The sequence below is a fragment of the Candoia aspera genome, chromosome 13 (genome assembly GCF_035149785.1).
Source record: "Candoia aspera isolate rCanAsp1 chromosome 13, rCanAsp1.hap2, whole genome shotgun sequence".
Lineage (NCBI taxonomy): Eukaryota > Metazoa > Chordata > Lepidosauria > Squamata > Boidae > Candoia > Candoia aspera.
In genome coordinates this window covers 21,678,793-21,696,854 of record NC_086165.1, presented here as the reverse complement: position 1 = coordinate 21,696,854, position 18,062 = coordinate 21,678,793, and the positions used below count along the sequence as shown (strand labels likewise).

The following is an 18,062-nucleotide window of genomic DNA, read 5'->3' as shown; positions in this document are numbered from 1 at the left end:
AATTCAATGGAAGCATTTTCCAGATCCTGAGTGGGTTAACGCATGTCATGTTAATGCTCCTCTTTTAACCAAAAGGTTTCATGCTAAGTATCCTTCTAAGTCCTCTCCTGCCTAGACTCATGGCTTCATTTATTCTTGGGGGAGCGGTATGTCAGATTCCCCAATCAAAGGTTTCACAGAAACCCTTATCAGAGCATCTCCCATCATTCCTTCTCCTGTGTTGCCAGATGGGAGGGGTGTGAAGTTGGAGTGTAAAGTGGTTTATTATGGCTATGGAGCACATCAAGGACGCGGGGTTGAGATATGCCAGGAATACCATCTGGATGGGAGGGGGAGTGTCATGGCTTCATGGGAATGTAGTTTTAAGGGAATGTAGTTTTAAGTTAGGTTTGAGCGGGAAATCTTTATTCGCAGCTTGCCTTCTGTACCGTTCATTATGCTTCATTAAAACAGTTAAAGGAATTCCAGCCTCCTGTGATTGTGTGAATGCTCGAATGATCAGGTGCTGACACCATCTCTGAGAGGCAGAGAAGAGGGCAATCACTCTCTTGCCCAATCTTGTGAGCTTTCAGAATGTGCCTGATTGGACTAGATGGGACTCTAGACAGATCCAGCAGGTTGGCTCTCATATATTTATCCCATCTTTCCCCCAAGGAGTTCACAGTAATATTGTGATTCTGTGCTCTTACTGTAGACAAATCTTTGTGAAGGCTGAGAGACAGTAAGGGAACCCATCATTTGCATAAACATCAATTAAGGATTTGAACACAGTGTATAGGCATTGCAATGATATCACCTCAAGTTTCTATGGGCATCACCTTGCAACCTACAGACAAAAATATATGATGTGGTTATGGAAGAGTAGAAAGAAACAAGAGTAGAAGGCCCTGGCTGTAAGCTCTGGGTATATGTCTTGGGCACATTACTGCCTGGATGGGCTAAACTTGGGGTACACTTACAAAAGCACTCAGCCAGTACAGACTTTGCTGTGCAACCTTCCTGCACTGACAAAACCCAGCAGTGTCTGAACACATATTGAACTAGGTTGGTGTATCCAGACCCAAAGTTTGCTTTCTTATGACATTCTTACCTTATGAAAGGAATTTGCAGGAACAATTAGCACACACACCAAATGACAATGCAACATTAAAAAGTTTTATTTTACAATTTTATAAAGCAGCTTTACACGAAGGGCAAAGTTGATCCCATATATCTCATAATTCCCACTGCAAAAAATTATGTCCTGCCATATAGAAAACTAGCCTGTGCACATTGTGCTTAAACCACAAAGTCTGTACAATTTTACAAAGGACTCATTGCCCTCCAAAGAGCATCCTGTAAACAATTTATTGCATATTTAACACATGGTTTAAATCCCGTATGTAAAAAAAGTAAAAACAAAAGAGATATACAAGTACCAGGAGGGCTTTCAGTGAATCACCGAAGAATGGCACAGAAAATGGCCATGTGCTGATGGCTGTGCTTGTGTCACTGACTGTATCTCCTCACACACAGTGCATGCTTGTCTGCACAATAATTTAAATAAAAGGAGCTGGGATCACAAAGAAAATAATTTTCTTGCTCTTGAAATTACTATAGTCATATAATTCCTCCTCCTCCTGTTTTTTTTTTAAATATGAAGGATAGCTATTCTCACTTGATTCTGTCTCCTGAAATTCTTCATCACATGCCCATTGTTATATAATTAGAAGGCCCAACGCACATGGTATTTCTTAAGTAAGGAGAACATGGTGCTTCCAGTGACTGCTACCACCCATAATTCTTGAGAGCCACTGATGACAACGCATAATACAAACATTACCAAACTGTCAATTTTCCAAAGACTGACAAGTGGAACAAATCAATAGTGTGCCAAGAGCAAAGATACCATATTCAGATGACATCCTCATTTGTGGTGAATCTGCCCCATCATATGTGGTGATTCCTGCTCATAGCCAGTGCAGCTTGCCAATAGCTGCCTCTGGTCTCTTTAGAGGCCTTTTAAGGGATCTCCTGTCATCTTCCAGCAATGTCTACCTGCTGGAAAATTCCTGGGGAATTTTAGGTTTCACTCTGATAAGCAAAGGGGCATGAAGGAGCCAGTGTGCACAACTGGATCTTCAACAATAAGCCATGGTTAAGAGCATTATCCCAATAGGCCTAGCCTGGAAGCCCTAGGGATGCTGACATGAGGGAATCAGAATGAGCAATGCCAAGGTTAAACTAAGTTCTTACTGCATGAGAAAGTTATGGCCACGAAGGTTAAGGCACTAACAAATCAACAAAGCAGTACACTAAAGAAATCTGCACTTGCTGTTTCAAATCCAAGTGGCCACCAACTGCAAAAATTAGACGACTTAATATATTGCTTGGATATACACATAATCAATTGCTGGGAAAACTTCCTAAAATGTTTTTTTTGGTATCATTGGCAAAGGTGAGCATTTCCAAATGTCATCTGTGTTCTCGGTGCTACAGCAATTTAGCTATTTAAACCACCCGATCAGCAGCAACTGATGTTCTGTGCAGGGAATGGGATTGCTTTGCTTCGGACAGAACCAGTTAGGGGTGGGAGTGGTGAAAAAGCTACGGGCAACAGGCGGGTGAAGGCGCTGGGGCAACTGGATATGCTATGCTGGGAGCAATGGATGGAAGAAGATGCCCTTGCCTCATCTGGATTGTTTCATCCAAAATATTTCAGCAAAACCGCTGGAACACAATTATTTGATTCTGGTCCAAAAGAAAATGTTTTCACCATTTCGTGCACATCTTTACATGTCTTTCACTCTCTGAAGTTCTCCATACATAAGACACCCACAACTTCCTCTTTGTAGTCTACATATTCTTCCTCCCAAATTCTCTGCTCCACGAACCACATGCAGTTACTGAGGTCTGCATCTTTAGAAAGGTACAGCTCTCTCTGGATTGAATTCAGGGGACTGGAGCAGAAACTATATTGGGAAGTTGGAAGTTATATTGGGAAGAATGTTTGCCTCTAAATATTTTAACTGATTTTTAAAAGTGAAGAGACTTTAAAGTTTGGAGGGGGAGTTACTTCTAAAAATGGTAAATATTTTTTAGCTCTGCATGGACAAATTTGAAATGAGGCACATCATGAGGCAAGATGAAGACTGGGAAGTGTTTTGGATGCTGCTCAAAAGATCACAATAGCTCTCTAACAGAGATGTTGATGCTAAAATATACATGAAAAGAAATGAAAAGGTAGACTGTGTTCATACCCTTTAAAAAATACGAAAATGTACCTTTTAGTGTTTCTGCATATTTTGCAATATGAGAAGGAAAATAAATTGTTTTTGAGATGTATCTGGTTTTGCTGCATGAGAACTGAGGCTCACAAAGGTTTTAGAAAGGACTGTGAACTGCCCACAAACTGGTTTTTGGTCAAGATCAGGCAATCTGCTAAAATATCTTCCAGTGGCATTTCAACATCTACTGAAATGAGAAGGCGAAACATACCTCTTGAACTGATTCTCAGGCAGGAACCTTACCATGACTTAAAGGAATAAATCATTTATAGATTCACATACCATCAGCTATCCAGAAACAGCCAAATGCAAAAAAGCTGCTCGTAACATTTGGAAGATACAGATTGAAAAGGATTTCAAGCGTGGGAATAGTATTTCTAGGCAGGAGTGGGATTCTTGCCTAACTCTTTCTTCCTGAGCTTCTAAGTAGTCACACAAATGGAAGTCCCATCAATCTGTTTAGAGGGAACAGGTTATTCTGTAATATGGAGTGTCTATGGAGAGGCATGTGACTTTCAAAGAACTGCTCTGGCAATACGGAACAAATTCCAGGTATCAATGGAAATTTTTCATGGAGTGTGTCCTTAGCCAGAATTAAGTAGGATCAGAAATTTAAATAACAGTTACCAAGCAATAATTTTTAAGAAGAAGCCAGCACTATTTAGAAAATCAGCTAGGCAGAATAAAAATGTAGAACAAGTAGTCAACTATGAATGACTGATTCATATTATGTAATTAAAAAAAGAACATTCAACACACTTTCAATGTCAAGAGTGGCTGCAAAAAGAAAACAAGCAAGCAAGCAAACAAACCCACTTGTGGTCTTCCAGTCATTCTAACATTATAAATCATAGGACTTTTTCTCCAAATAATATGCATTGTATTTCAACCAATATAAGACTGAAAGGAAACAGTTCAAATTATCCAAGAAAATAAGCTGCATATACATTAAAAAAGTTTTACATGAAAAAGAGTAACAGGATCAAAATTCAGTGGAAGAATGAAGAAGGGAGACACAGACAAAATGGCCACAATTTTTGTGCAGTCAACCGGTCCTGCTTGTAGTTGTGCTCACAGAACAAAACATTCAAACTTGCAGACAGACACCATCCCACTAGGAGCCTCTGGGGCAAACCTCGCAAGGGGCAAAAGAGAATTGGTGGACAAGCACACAGCCGTGTTCTTCCGCAGCTCTCTCTGCTTCCAAGGAGCATGACCAAAGTTCCTGGAGAAGTCTCAACCCCAAGAGATTTTTAAAAGACGTTAACAAACCACTGTTGGATTTATTCCTCAATTTAGAAACCAAAACGGTCTGAATTTTTCAACAAGGGAAAAATAATCTACACAAATGCAACACTCTGGAGAATACAAGTAAATAGAAAATTCTGCTGTAAAGCTACATAGTTTAAAAAACAAAACAAAATCTCAAACATATTAGAATTCTTTTTTCTTTTTAAGGAAAGAAAAATGGATTCTAATTTTTCTGCAAAATTCTGGGTAACAAAAATAGGGAGCCTGTAATGATTTTCTCAAAAAAAAAAGGGGGGGGATCAAATACACGTTATATTCTGCTTAAGTATCATCATGGATCACTGTGGATAAGTAAACACGTTCACTAAGGTTTGATTCAGTCCCGTACCTGGATGCCTGCTCTACGGCCACCTCCAAATTCTAAAGTATTCACCCACTGGAATGCAATTGAGGGGTTTTAAGGACCGCTTCTTTGAAAACAGAAATATTTTTTTAAAAAGAACACACAGACAGAGTCCAGACCCCACCTTTCTATGAGTTCCACTGCTGTACCTAAAGACGGCAATTCCCAAGCCCAGCAGGCAGAGGACACGGGATTTTGGTGACCAGCCTGGGTTAGTTGTGCTTCGCCCTGCTGCCTTTCAGGTAGCTCTTCCACCGCTTGACAAACTCTTTGAATACAGGGGCCTCATCGATGGTGCTCAGAAGCTGCAGCTGATTGATGTGGGTGGTGTGATAATCCCACCGGGCTAAATTGGGAGCTGTGCCAAGCATGAGGTGGCGAAGGTCGTAGATGGTCCCTGACCCTGTGTCATAGAGCGGGAGCATTGCCTTTAGGGAGTCCATGCCCCGGTCGTAGAGCAGCTTCGCTTCTTTTCCCAGCTTCTCCCCTGCTGTTTCCTTTAAATCATAGAGCCCAATCAGAGAATACATGAATCCGTTTAAAACGAAGGAGCCGGGAGACGTTGGATACTCCTCGTACCAGTCGTACTTGTTCATGAAGACGGCCCTCACGCCATGTTGCTCTGACAGGAGCTTGTAAGGGGCTGTTGCTCGCAAAGCTGAATTGAGGAAGACAGGGTCTTTCGTCAACAGATAAGCCCTGACCAAGGTGGAAATTGCCTGTCCTTGTGCCATGGCAGAGTACCAGCCTGGATCCAAAGACTTAAAGCCTTCCCCTAGCTTCCGAGTTACCATAATTGGCCAACCACCTTTTTCATCCTGGTTCCTTACCAGCCAATCACTGGCAGCAAAAAAGGCTGCCATGTGGGCAGTACCTGAAATAGTAATGTTGTCTATGAAGCCCTTTCCCTTCACTATCAACCTCACCACTCTTTTGGGCATGATTTTGGTTTGTTTGACTGCTTTTGTGTTAGAGAGTCCAATACCCTTTCTTAAATCAGTTACAAGATCTCGTGTGACTGTGCTCCAACTGGTCCTGGGCCCAATTCCATAGTAAATGTCTTTGTCCTTGAAAGTGATCAACTGAGTATTTGAGATGTAGTGCACTGTAAACAGCTGGTTCTTCTCTGTTGTCTCAAGAACCACTGAAATGCTCCCATTTGTTACAAATCTAAGGTCAAAAGAAATAATGAAGTCCTTTGTGTTCCCCAGCTGGAGAGATGCTCCCTCGGAGTTTTCTAAAGTGAAACGAATGAAGAAATACAGAGATGGTCAGGAAGCAAAGTGTGAGGGGCTTTTTTGCTGCATACTGAAGATTTGACCCAATAAAATTAGTTCCCTTAATTAGCTGGTCAGCCAAGATGCATGTTCTAGCAACTCCCAAGGACCTTCAATCAATAGGGTGAAAGGAACATGTCACCCTGAATCCCTTAATTATTACACATTAAAAACATCAGTAACGTCAGGCTAAAGGTTTGTATTTCATTAAGCTCATCTGGGGTAGGATATAATAAGCAGCACCAGACTTATTAAACCAATGGCAAATCTCCAAGTGCCTCTCTCTCTACACAGCCAAAAGGCCAATATCCATGCAGAAGAAAGATCCAGAGGGAAAAGTTCAGATTTGCAGTAGTATGAAGAAAAATACCAAACCGAAGTCAAAGAGATGCTGACTGCTGTTAGGGAGCCATAAAACTGAAGGAGGCAGAATGGAATAAAGTGCTGTAGAGAAGGGTATCACTCACTGAGGGGAGCACTCCATCCTGCAATATTTTGTTACAGGTTCTATTATATGATTATTTGCTAGGCAACTCTCCCGAAACAATGTGCTGGACCACACTTCCCATCTACTGGAACTAGCATGAGGTGATGAGTCAGAATCCAACAAGTTGAGGAAAGCAGTGCTAAGCTGATGGAAAGCTTTTGCAGCAGGAGCCCCTTTGCGCTACAGAGCTCCTGATCCACCAGGCAAAGGCTTTCATTATTGGAGGGACTGGCTGGGAGTCTGGGGCCACAAGGCCCCCGACGGTGTTTAATGGAAGGCAGCAGAGCAGTGAAGACAAGTCAGAACTCAATTCTGAAGCAACTGTAAGAGCAGAACTCTGTGATCCCAAGCACCCCCAAGCAGTCTGGATTGCTCAAGCCTCACTGCTCTTGGGAATCTGGAGGGGAACAGGGTCCAGGCTACTACTGCTCAGCTCTTGAAGTTCTCCTGCCCCCAGGGTATCTTCTCTACTACAAAGACAAGGGAGTCCTCAGCTTTGCTCTGGGGGGTCTAGCCTGAGGCTAAAATGCCTTCTAAAGTAATTGTTTCATTAATTCTAATGGCTATGGGAAAACATGTCCCTATTAATGAGGCTATTTTCATACAAAAGATGGTGGGGCAGGGAGGAATCTGCAATCATTAATTTTGCTGAAGGAGTTTTTTTTCCCTTTCATCGTTAAACAAAATTGGATATTAGGGAAGTTGATGTATATAGAAACATACCCATTCCTCCCAATGCTCCATAGGATGCATTTGGGTCCTGAAGAAAATTGGAAGTATTTTCTGATGCTAGACTGTTTGCTAAGTCTGGCAGCTATATCCCTATCTGGAAGAAATCCTGGGTTACCAAGGAGAGCCATTAGGGACTTCCAGCTCACAGTTCAGATGAGTGTCTCTGGCCTTTGACTATGCATTTAGCTCTCCCTTCCATTGCCTTCATGTGTTATTCTGTCCCCTTTTGCAGCATCATTAATGCTTGTTGCCCGTATCTTTTAGGTTCCACCCTCAGGCCCAGAAAACTATTTTTCTGCTTGCCCGATTTCTATTTGGCATCCCTCCCTGTAGCTGTACTTGGTCAGGCACTGCTCCCTCCTTCTACTCCTCCAACCCCAATATTGTCATAAGAGACATCTCTGGAAAAGAGACTCATTCTTTCTACAGCACCTGGCCATCCAGGGGTGCTATGGGGAATTGCTGTCCAAGCCACAATGAAATCAAACTGCATGTGACTTCCTCAACAGGAGATTAGCTTGGAGCCCAGGTATGTGCAATGTTAAATCAGGGACATCCAAATTCACAGAAAACTTGGAAGATTTTGGCAGCCTCAGGTAGGTTTTTGTGCACCAACATCTTATGGGAATTCAACAATTTGGGAAGGGTGGGGTGGGGATGGGCAGAGACATCCAGGTATATTGCCCAAATGAGAGCTGTGAACCAGGAATCCCCAAATTCTACACAAGGAAAGGCAACTTGCTGCCCACTTGCCTTATACTGACTCACCAGGGACAACAAACTGCTTGACATTTGTGAATCTGGATTTCTCCAGCAATGTTGTAACAGAGCAGCCTTTGGGAACCATCCATTTGCCTGGCTGACCGCTCTGCTCCCTCTCGTCTGCTGTTTCATACCCTTCGATGTGTGGAGGTTTCTCAGTCAGATTTTTGCTGTAATGGCTGAGCCCATATTGGGCAATCTGGATGGGATAAAAGTAGCCTTGAGGTCCCCACTGTGTGGAAAGCGGCACACCTGAAACACAAGAGAACATTTCATACATCTCTATGCCAAACTCCAAGGTGTTTGTGGAAAACTTTCTTCCTGGAAAGTCCAGTGTTTCTTAAAACCTCTTTTTTTCTCCCTCTATATGCCAATGTGGCCTTTTGGGGATGCTTTATGTTTCTGTGATTTCAAAACAGGCATATGGTATCCCATATGGTATTACTGTCCCAGAATGTGAGATTCTGTAGCTGAAACTCCCTACCAATGGCTAATGCACCCAGTCTATCATCCTCATCTTGAGATGGAGACTTTAAGTGGCAGACTTCAGAGCCAAAATCATCTTGCGGCCTTTCCTTTCCTCTTTTTTGCTTTTCCCCCACTCTTAGCTTTTTGTATATCCTCATCTGATGAACATTTCTGGAGAATGTTACTGATGATTAACATGGCATACTGCTCCTGTTGGTCAAATAAAGGTATTGCTCAACTGGATTTTTAAAAGATCTCAAATAATCATGCCAAGATGGAATTTCTTGAATTAACTAAGCCTTGAGAGATGTGCAACCTACTTCTACTCAACTATGCAGATACCAAAGGATACTACCCAAGACAGATGGGATGACTTAACCCAATTACAACTCAGTGGGGGTGTCTGCATTAGGAAACCACCTCCCACTGAAAAAGAGGTTGCCTCCCCTCCATTATTGGTTTTCTGTATCCTTTAAAAAATTGGATTGTTCCAGAGAGCCAATGAAGGATAAAAACCGCTGGTATATTAACATTGCTATTACTTGATTTTACTTTATCTTTAATTTTATATCATGGATGTCTTATTGTAATTTTATTGTATTCTTGAAGACTATATTTAATTTTTTAGTAAACTTTATTCACCATAGAACAAAAACAATATAATTAACAGAAACCTCAACTATTTCATTAAATTTCCTATTAAAAACCATCATCAGTCAAAGGCACAATGGAATGAAATGGTTTTAACCTGCTTCCAAAAAGCCAGGAGGGTAGAGGCTGTTCACACCTAGTGAGCTAGAGCCACTATTAGTGACTACCTGTCATGATCACCGTCGCGATGCTTGTGACATCGCAACGGCTCGCATGACAATGCAGGGAAATGGGTACCGGGCAGATCAAGGGAAAAGGCAACTAGCTAACAAAAGAGAGCAACAGGTGCTGGCAACAAAGTATCAACTCTAGCCGGAGGCGCGGAAGAGAGAGATACAATGTTGCAAAGAAGATAATTGACAAGACCAGACCACGAGGCGCGCCTGAGCTGTCAAAGAGATTACGAACCTGATCGCCCGGCAATGAACCATCACCGGCCAGGGAAGCAATTAAGGAAACGCCCGGAGCATAGGAGGGGCTTCACGACCCCTCACCTACAGGCAACGGAACCGACGGGACTCGGGGCGCACCCGAAGTAAGAAGGGGTGGAGCGCTGACCGGTGCAGGCTATTTAAATCCCGTTCCGGCGCGCTCCACTCACTCTCAGCTTTTCTTAAAGGGCACGCATACCGTTACTCAAAACCAGAACCTAAGCCTACACTAGCGTCTGTGTTTTTACTGGGTAGCAGGCAGAGCCTGACACTACCACGTGGTGGTAAGCTGGTAAAACATCGGTATTTCCCCACCCTTGTTGTGTCTGCAGATAGCCACCCAGTTCAAGGTGACTCAGGCCCTCCTGGGAGGGGAGGGAGGGGGGTTGGTTGGAGGTTTACTTGTAGGGCGAAAGTGAGAAATACGCATATCAGCATCTGCCCGATAAAGCTGCTTGGGTTCATTCCAAGTGGGACTCTGCCCTTGAGGTAGCTTTCATGCAGATGACAGGCTCATTGTGGCTTGGTTACCTGGGAAGAGTTTGAATCTGTTACTCTGAAAGAAATGGACAGGGGTTTTGTGACTGCTAGCTCAGCCACCTGCCTATTAGATCCACATCCCTCCTGGCTTGCTAAGGCTTCCCAGGAGGTAACATGTAGCTCTGCTTTTTGTTCTTTATTCATTTAGTCGCTTCCGACTCTTCGTGACCCCATGGACCAGCCCACGCCAGAGCTTCCTGTTGGTTGTCAACACCCCCAGCTCCCCCAGGGACGAGTCCGTCACCTCTAGAATATCATCCATCCATCTTGCCCTTGGTCGGCCCCTCTTCCTTTTGCCTTCCACTCTCCCTAGCATCAGCATCTTCTCCAGGGTGTCCTGTCTTCTCATTATGTGGCCAAAGTATTTCAGTTTTGCCTTTAATATCATTCCCTCAAGTGAGCAGTCTGGCTTTATTTCCTGGAGGATGGACTGGTTTGATCTTCTTGCAGTCCAAGGCACTCTCAGCATTTTCCTCCAACACCACAGTTCAAAAGCATCTATCTTCCTTCTCTCAGCCTTCCTTATGGTCCAGCTCTCGCATCCATATGTTACTACGGGGAACACCATTGCTTTAACTATGCGGACCTTTGTTGTCAGTGTGATGTCTCTGCTCTTGACTATTTTATCAAGATTTGTCATTGCTCTTCTCCCAAGGATTAAGCATCTTCTGATTTCCTGACTGCAGTCAGCATCTGCAGTAATCTTTGCACCTAGGAATACAAAGTCTTTCACTGCTTCTACATTTTCTCCCTCTATCTGCCAGTTATCAATCAAGCTGGTTGCCATAATCTTGGTTTTTTTGAGATTTAGCTGCAAGCCAGCTTTTGCACTTTCTTCTTTCACCTTCATCATAAGGCTCCTCAGTTCCTCTTCGCTTTCAGCCATCGAAGTGGTATCATCTGCATATCTGAGATTGTTAATGTTTCTTCCAGCGATTTTAACTCCAGCCTTGGATTCCTCAAGCCCAGCATGTCGCATGATGTGTTCTGCATACAAGTTGAATAGGTAGGGTGAGAGTATACAGCCCTGCCGTACTCCTTTCCCAATCTTAAACCAGTCCATTGTTCCGTGGTCTGTTCTTACTGTTGCTACTTGGTCGACTCTGTATGAGTCTTCAGGAGGCATACAAGATGACTTGGTATCCCCATACCGCTAAGAACTTGCCACAATTTGTTATGGTCTACACAGTCAAAGGCTTTAGAATAGTCAATAAAACAGAAATAGATGTTTTTCTGAAACTCCCTGGCTTTTTCCATTATCCAGCGGATATTGGCAATTTGGTCCCTAGTTCCTCTGCCTTTTCTAAATCCAGCTTGTGCATCTGGCAATTCTCGCTCCATGAACTGCTGAAGTCAACTTTCAGGATTTTGAGCATTACCTTACTGGCATGTGAAATGAGTGCCACTGTTTGACAGTTTGAACAGTCTTTAGTGTTTCCCTTTTTTGGTATGGGGATATAAGTTGATTTTTTCCAGTCTGATGGCCATTCTTGTGTTTTCCAAATTTGCTGGCATGTAGCATGCATCGCCTTGACAGCATCATCTTGCAAGATTTTGAACAGTTCAGCTGGGATGCCGTCGTCTCCTGCTGCCTTGTTATTAGCAATGCTTCTTAAGGCCCATTCAACCTCACTCTTCAGGATGTCTGGCTCTAGCTCCCTGACCACACCGTCAAAGCTATCCCCGATATTGTTATCCTTCCTATACAGGTCTTCCGTATATTCTTGCCACCTTTTCTTGATCTCTTCTTCTCCTGTTAAGTCCTTGCCATCTTTGTTTTTGATCACACCCATTTTTGCCTGGAACTTACCTCCAATGTTTCTAATTTACTGGAAGAGGTCTCTTGTCCTTCCTATTCTATTGTCTTCTTCCACTTCCGCGCGTTGCTTGTTTAAAAATAATTCCTTATCTCTTCTGGCTAACCTCTGGAATTTTGCATTTAATTGGGCATATCTCCCCCTATCACTGTTGCCTTTTGCTTTCCTTCTTTCTTGGGCTACTTCTAGTGTCTCAGCAGACAGCCATTTTGCCTTCTTGGTTTTCTTTTTCTTTGGGATGTATTTTGTTGCCGCCTCCTGAACAATGTTGTGAGCTTCTGTCCATAGTTCTTCTGGGACCCTATCTACTAAGTCCAGTCCCTTAAATCTATTCTTCACCTCCACTGCATATTCCTTAGGAATATTAGTGAGTTCATATCTAGCTGATCTGTGGGTCTTCCCTAATCTCTTTAGTCTGATCCTAACCTATAGTATAGTACAGACTATATTTCAGCTGAGTGGTGGCAGCCTGAGGAAGTGTGGATGCGATGGAATAGGCTAACACTGAGTACCAGCAAGACCTTTGTTGCAGTTGCACAAAAGGCTTCTGGTTCCATCTTTGGCTCTATATAGTGCCACGCTACCTCTGAAAGATTCTTCCTGGATTTATGGGGCCTGGTGAAGCAGCAGGTGGAAAACCCTGGCAACCCTAGATTTTGCCCAGCTTCAGCTGCACCTGCTGCAACCTAGACCAAGAGGTTCAGCAACAGTAATTCATGACTTTATCACCTTTTCCTTGGTTTACTGTAGTCTGCTCTACTGGCTCTATGTCATGAGCACCGATGCACTGATTGCGTCAGCACAACGACACTCACAACAATGCAGGGAAATGGGGCAAAGGACACATAAATGACTAACAAAAGAAAAGCATAAAAACTCTGGCAACGACGTAACGACTTTAAGTAAAGATCCCATCAAATGATACCTGGTAACAAAGGCTGACACCGGCAACGCCCGATCCAAAGCACACACGGGACTCTCCAAAGAATCGCCGAAGATTATCACCCAGCGATAAGCCATCACCGGCCGGAGGAGGAAGATTACGCAGACGCCCGGAGCACCGGCAGAAGCCTTGCGACCCCTCACCCACCAGCGAGCGAGACATCCGGGGTTCGGGGTTTGCATAACCAATGAGGAAGGGGCGCTGACCGGCACGGGCTATTTAAACCCCGCACCGGCGCGCTCCCTCCACTCTCAGCTTTAACTTGGCATGCACTATACTATTAATAAACCCAGAACCTGATTTCTTTAAATTAGCGTCTGTGTCTTATTTAGTAGCAGGCAGAGCCTGACACTCTACCTTGAAGACAATTCAGAAGCCAATGCAGAAAGCAGCTGCTAACTGTTGACCAGTGGAAGCTACTGCAGCAGGATAACGCTGAACTTAGGGAAGGTGCATTGACTATCAATAGGCTTCTGAGTCTAATTTGAAGTGCTAGTTATTATCCTTAAAGCCATTTATACCTCAGGTACACCTGTTCCAGGTAGAATCTGCCCCCCCACCCCTGGCTGGCTTGAGTACAAGGGGAGGGATTTCAGAAGCTGGCTTTCTCAGTCCCAGCTATCTTGCTCTGGAATAGCTTGCCCCGAGGGTAGAATGGCCCCATCCTTTTTTGAAAACCCATGTTTTTCCAGACAGACCGGGGGGGGGGGGGGAGATGACTGATAATTGAGGAACCTGCAGGTGATGTTGCTCAGAGATATTTGTACTGATTTATAATGGATTTATAGATTTGTCTTTGTCTTTATCTGTCGTAAGCCACCTAGAGTTGTCTGATGAAGTGGCATAGAGTAAAATGAATAAGCAAATGAAAAACACATCTTATAAATACTTTAAAATGCTGACAAGAGTCTCCAATATTCAGTCACCTGCCAGATGTTCCTGCCTGAAGGGTACAAGGCACCAAGAGAACTACAAACAGTGAGCATTACAGTACTGCAAAGACCACAAAGTAGACTGCTTATCAATGAAGTGAGGTCCTTGCAAAAGATCGATTTGTTAGTGGTGAGTCATTTTCTCCAAACAACCAGGCTGACAAACTCTATAAAAGGCTACACAAACTGAGATGAAGACAAGAGACAAGAGAACAATTAGCCACAGGAGGCCATTCTTTTCAATGGCTTTCTTATAATCAGATGAAAGAGAGGTTTAATATGGACAAAAGGACAACTGGAATTGAGAAGAGAAAAACTGAATTTGAATTATGTACAAGTGATGATCATGTAATAGCTAAAATGTATACACTGTTATTAAAATCTGAAACAGAGGATGTATGGTGAAATGGGCTGCAAATTTTGATTATAATATAAATATTAATATTTACGAGAAAATGTGGGAATGGGTGTTAAATTTACATTGTGTCATAACTGAGGAGAGAATTTTTATAAAAGGATATATTGATGGTATATGATACTGGTTAAACTGAAAAAAATGTATAAAGGAATAGCAAATCAGTGTTGGAAGCATGAAAAGGAAGAGGGAACTTTTTCTCATGCACGGTGAACCTGTGAAAAAGCAATGAAATTTTGGGTGAAAATTCACACGATGATGCAAAAGATATTGTGGAATAGTATTACAATGAAACTGGAATTATTTTTATTGGGTTTTATGGACAATGAACTAGAAAAGAAATATGGGAAACTAATACTGTATATGTAACTACAGCAAGATTATTGTATGCACAAAGATGGAATAATAAAAAAATACCCACAGTAGAAGACTGGATATTAAAATTGACAGAGCTCATGGAAATGGCAAATCTGACCAGTTTGATCAGAGAAAAAAATGATAGACTTTTTTAAAAGATGGGAAGCCTTATATGGATTTTTTGTTGAAAGAAGAAAAGTCTGAATTGATGATTTGGGGATTAGAAAGGACCAAAGAGAAAGGGAAAAGAGTATAGCAATTACTCGATACAGGTAGTCCTCACTTAACAACCCTAATTGGGACTCTAGCTAAGCAATGCAGCTGTTAGGCAGAACATCACATGACCGCACCACTTAATGACAACAGTTCCAGTAGTCTCACTGTAGTTGTTGGGCGAGGACCTCATGCTTCTCCTGCCCTGCTGTGCTTATCTCTGCTTCAACTCCCCCGCCCGTCTAAAGGGGCAGAGATGGGGGGGAGATAGGCAGGGGGGAACTGAAGCACCCGCTGCTGTTGTAAATGGGCCTGCCAAGCACTCAAATTTTGATCATGCGACTGCAGAGGTAATGCAACTTTGAGGACTGGCCATAACTACCATGGTTCAGCGCTGTTATAAGTTCAAATGGTTGCTAAATGGTCGTTAACTGAGGACTACCTGTAGAAAGAAGGGTGGGAGTCATAATTCTATGTTTTCTTTTTTTCTTTTTTAAAATTTTTCCCTCTTAATTTTCTACATACTCTTTTTTCTTAATCTTCTTTTAATTTTGTATACTTTTATTGTGCTGAAAACTTCTAATAAAAAAATAGAAAAGGTTACACTATAAGTAAGATTCAGGTTAAGGAGAGTGGGAAGAGCAGGTAAAATGCTGCACTGAAAACTGTGCTCAGGGAGAGAGACAAGCCTCCAAGGAAAGAGTCTCCATGACAAGTAAAGTTTCAGGTCAAATAAATGTGGTAAGTGCTGTTAAAAAATAAAAAAAGCAATACAAAATAGCCAAATTGCTACAAATTGCTACAAATCAAACTACATCTTAAGTTGGCTGGACTAGTACCACAGGAGTACTACTCTTAGCCTCTTATGTACAGATCCAATAGGCAAAAATTGATGGCTAGTAACTATTTTTTTGGAAAAACAGGCCCTATCTTATATTTGTACGGGCCTTATGTGAGGAACATAGAGTATTTCTGTTTCTTAGTTCCATCTTACTCTTAGGAAGTAATAATTAAGAGAAAGGCATATTTTTGTGCTGCTTCTCAATTCTTCTATGACTGGCACAGAAAAAAGGAAGCCAAAGATGTTCAGAAGTAAAATCGGATTAAAAGGTTTGATGCCTAACAAAGTTTTTGAAATAAAGGACAAAACTCTTTAGGGTTTTACTTTCAGTATTTTTGCTTCAAATACTGAAAGCAATCTCCAGTTTTAAAGTTTTGATATAAATTTGAACCAAAATTTAGGTATCAATTTTCACACACTCATAGATTTCTACCTGTTTTAAACAAAAAGGACAAACCTTCAACGCCGCTGATGCACTTCACTCTGTCCCGGACTTCCACATTATAGCCCTCAAATGACATGAAAACGCCATCTGGGTGGTATGGTGCTCTCTGGGCGTACACTTTGGAGTAACTATGGGAGAACTCAAACCGATCATAGCCATCATATTGGGCTATTTTCCCATAAACTTCGAAGTACTTCTCCACCCACGAGAAAGGAAGGAAGATCTCACTCCCCTCCCTTCTGCCTTTAATAGTGTGCTCATCATTGATCAGACAGTCGATTTCTTCATATTTCAGGCCCAAGACTTTGTTCCCATGGAAGCCCCCAACAATGGGGGGAGCCTTCTGCTGCTCCTGGGGTGACGCCTCCTCACTCTGCTGCTTGGCTGGTCTGTTCACACACTGGCTGCTCTCTGATGCAGCCGCTTGTTTCTCTATTCCACCTGTTTTCACACTGCTGCTCGGGTTATGTGGGAAAGGTGGTATTTTGCCACTGCTGCACCGATTCCACAGCAGGATGGTGATCAAGGAGAACAAAATGCAGATGACAATCAAAGTCTTATAGTTCACCCGAGCTGCCAAGCAACGCATATTCACACCATACCTAAAACAAAAATTAAATTATATTAGAAGTCAGAATGGAAGAGCTGATTGGGCACAGAGCTCCCCATGAAACAATATGCAAACCAAACAGTATGCAAACAATATATGCAAACAATATACAAAGTGAATTTCAGTGAGAACACATTCCAGCACCACCAAAAGGCCTGCCAGTGGGCAAGTGGCTGCCTGATGGCACTGGTTGTCACATTTTGCACCAGCTGCAAGCCCTAGACCAAGCACAAGGGCAGCATGTTACAGCAACCTAAAAGTATAATTATCAGTATGCAAATAATTTCCCTGACTACTGATGCAGACAATAGGCATTTTTGAATCACTAGGAACTCCAATGGTAGCCCTGACTCCATCTCTCTTTTTCTCTGAGGTGTCGGGGTTTGCCCATACAACGCGTTGTGGTGTTCCGTGAACGATGCACAAACAAGCGAACAGTCCAGTCTGTCGTAGAAAAAACACTAAACAGACTTTACTGTGCAATATATTACAATCAATCTACAGACCTTACGACCACTACTCCAACACCCCAGCAACCAACACCCATGGTGCACTGTTCTTTATACATGCGTTGTGCTGTGTCATGCCACACCCTACAGGTGTGGGCACTGAGCTGATATGACAAGCAGCCCAGCTGTGCTCCACGCACACAGACAGAAATATACTATCTGGAGTATACCCTGACATGAGGGAGTGTTGTCCCATTAAGGATTTGCAAGCTCCCCATAGCGGGAAGCCATTCTTTATCTGTAAACACATCAACACACTTCTGAAGCAGAGAATCTGAGAATTATGAATGTTAATAAGTACAGAAAGATTTAGAGGAGAAGAGAGAGGACAAGCCGGACAAAATGTATTTTTGTACATCTCCCGAGGCCTTCAGCTGAAGTCGTTCATCGCATATCAGGACACCAACCACCTGGGAGGCTTGGCTTACATTCATCCTGCAGCTGTGTAGTTGAAGAGACTCCCTCCCGCAAGTCAAGCTTTACAGGTAGTCCTCTCTTATCACAAGGCAGCACAAACTTTCCTCTCCAGCAGGGGAACCGGACTGGAATTTCCACCACCAAGCAATGCGATTGTAAAGCACAACTGCATTGCTTAGGAACAGCAATCCCTGCAGTCCTGATTAACTGAATCCCACAGATGTTAGGCAAGGCAAATTCTTGCTGGCTTCCCACAACCAAGTCAGTGGGGAAGCCAGCAGCAAGTTGCAAATCC

General features: G+C 42.8%; 1 protein-coding gene across 2 annotated transcripts in view; it reads right to left on the bottom strand.

Moving 5' to 3' along the window:
• Positions 1-1,133: 1,133 nt before the first annotated feature.
• The window catches only part of GLCE (glucuronic acid epimerase), a 43,805-nt gene continuing 26,876 nt past the window's right edge, over positions 1,134-18,062 (bottom strand). Inside the window, exons 2-4 of one of the 2 annotated variants that reach the window (XM_063313858.1) lie at positions 16,244-16,833; positions 8,185-8,430; positions 1,134-6,157 (exon numbers count right to left, since the gene is read on the bottom strand). In XM_063313858.1, the coding sequence (XP_063169928.1) occupies positions 5,133-6,157; positions 8,185-8,430; positions 16,244-16,820 (1,848 nt within the window). In that variant the 5' untranslated portion in view covers positions 16,821-16,833 and the 3' untranslated portion in view covers positions 1,134-5,132. The remainder of the gene's footprint in view (positions 6,158-8,184; positions 8,431-16,243; positions 16,834-18,062) is intronic. The other variant, XM_063313859.1, reaches the window with a different exon arrangement.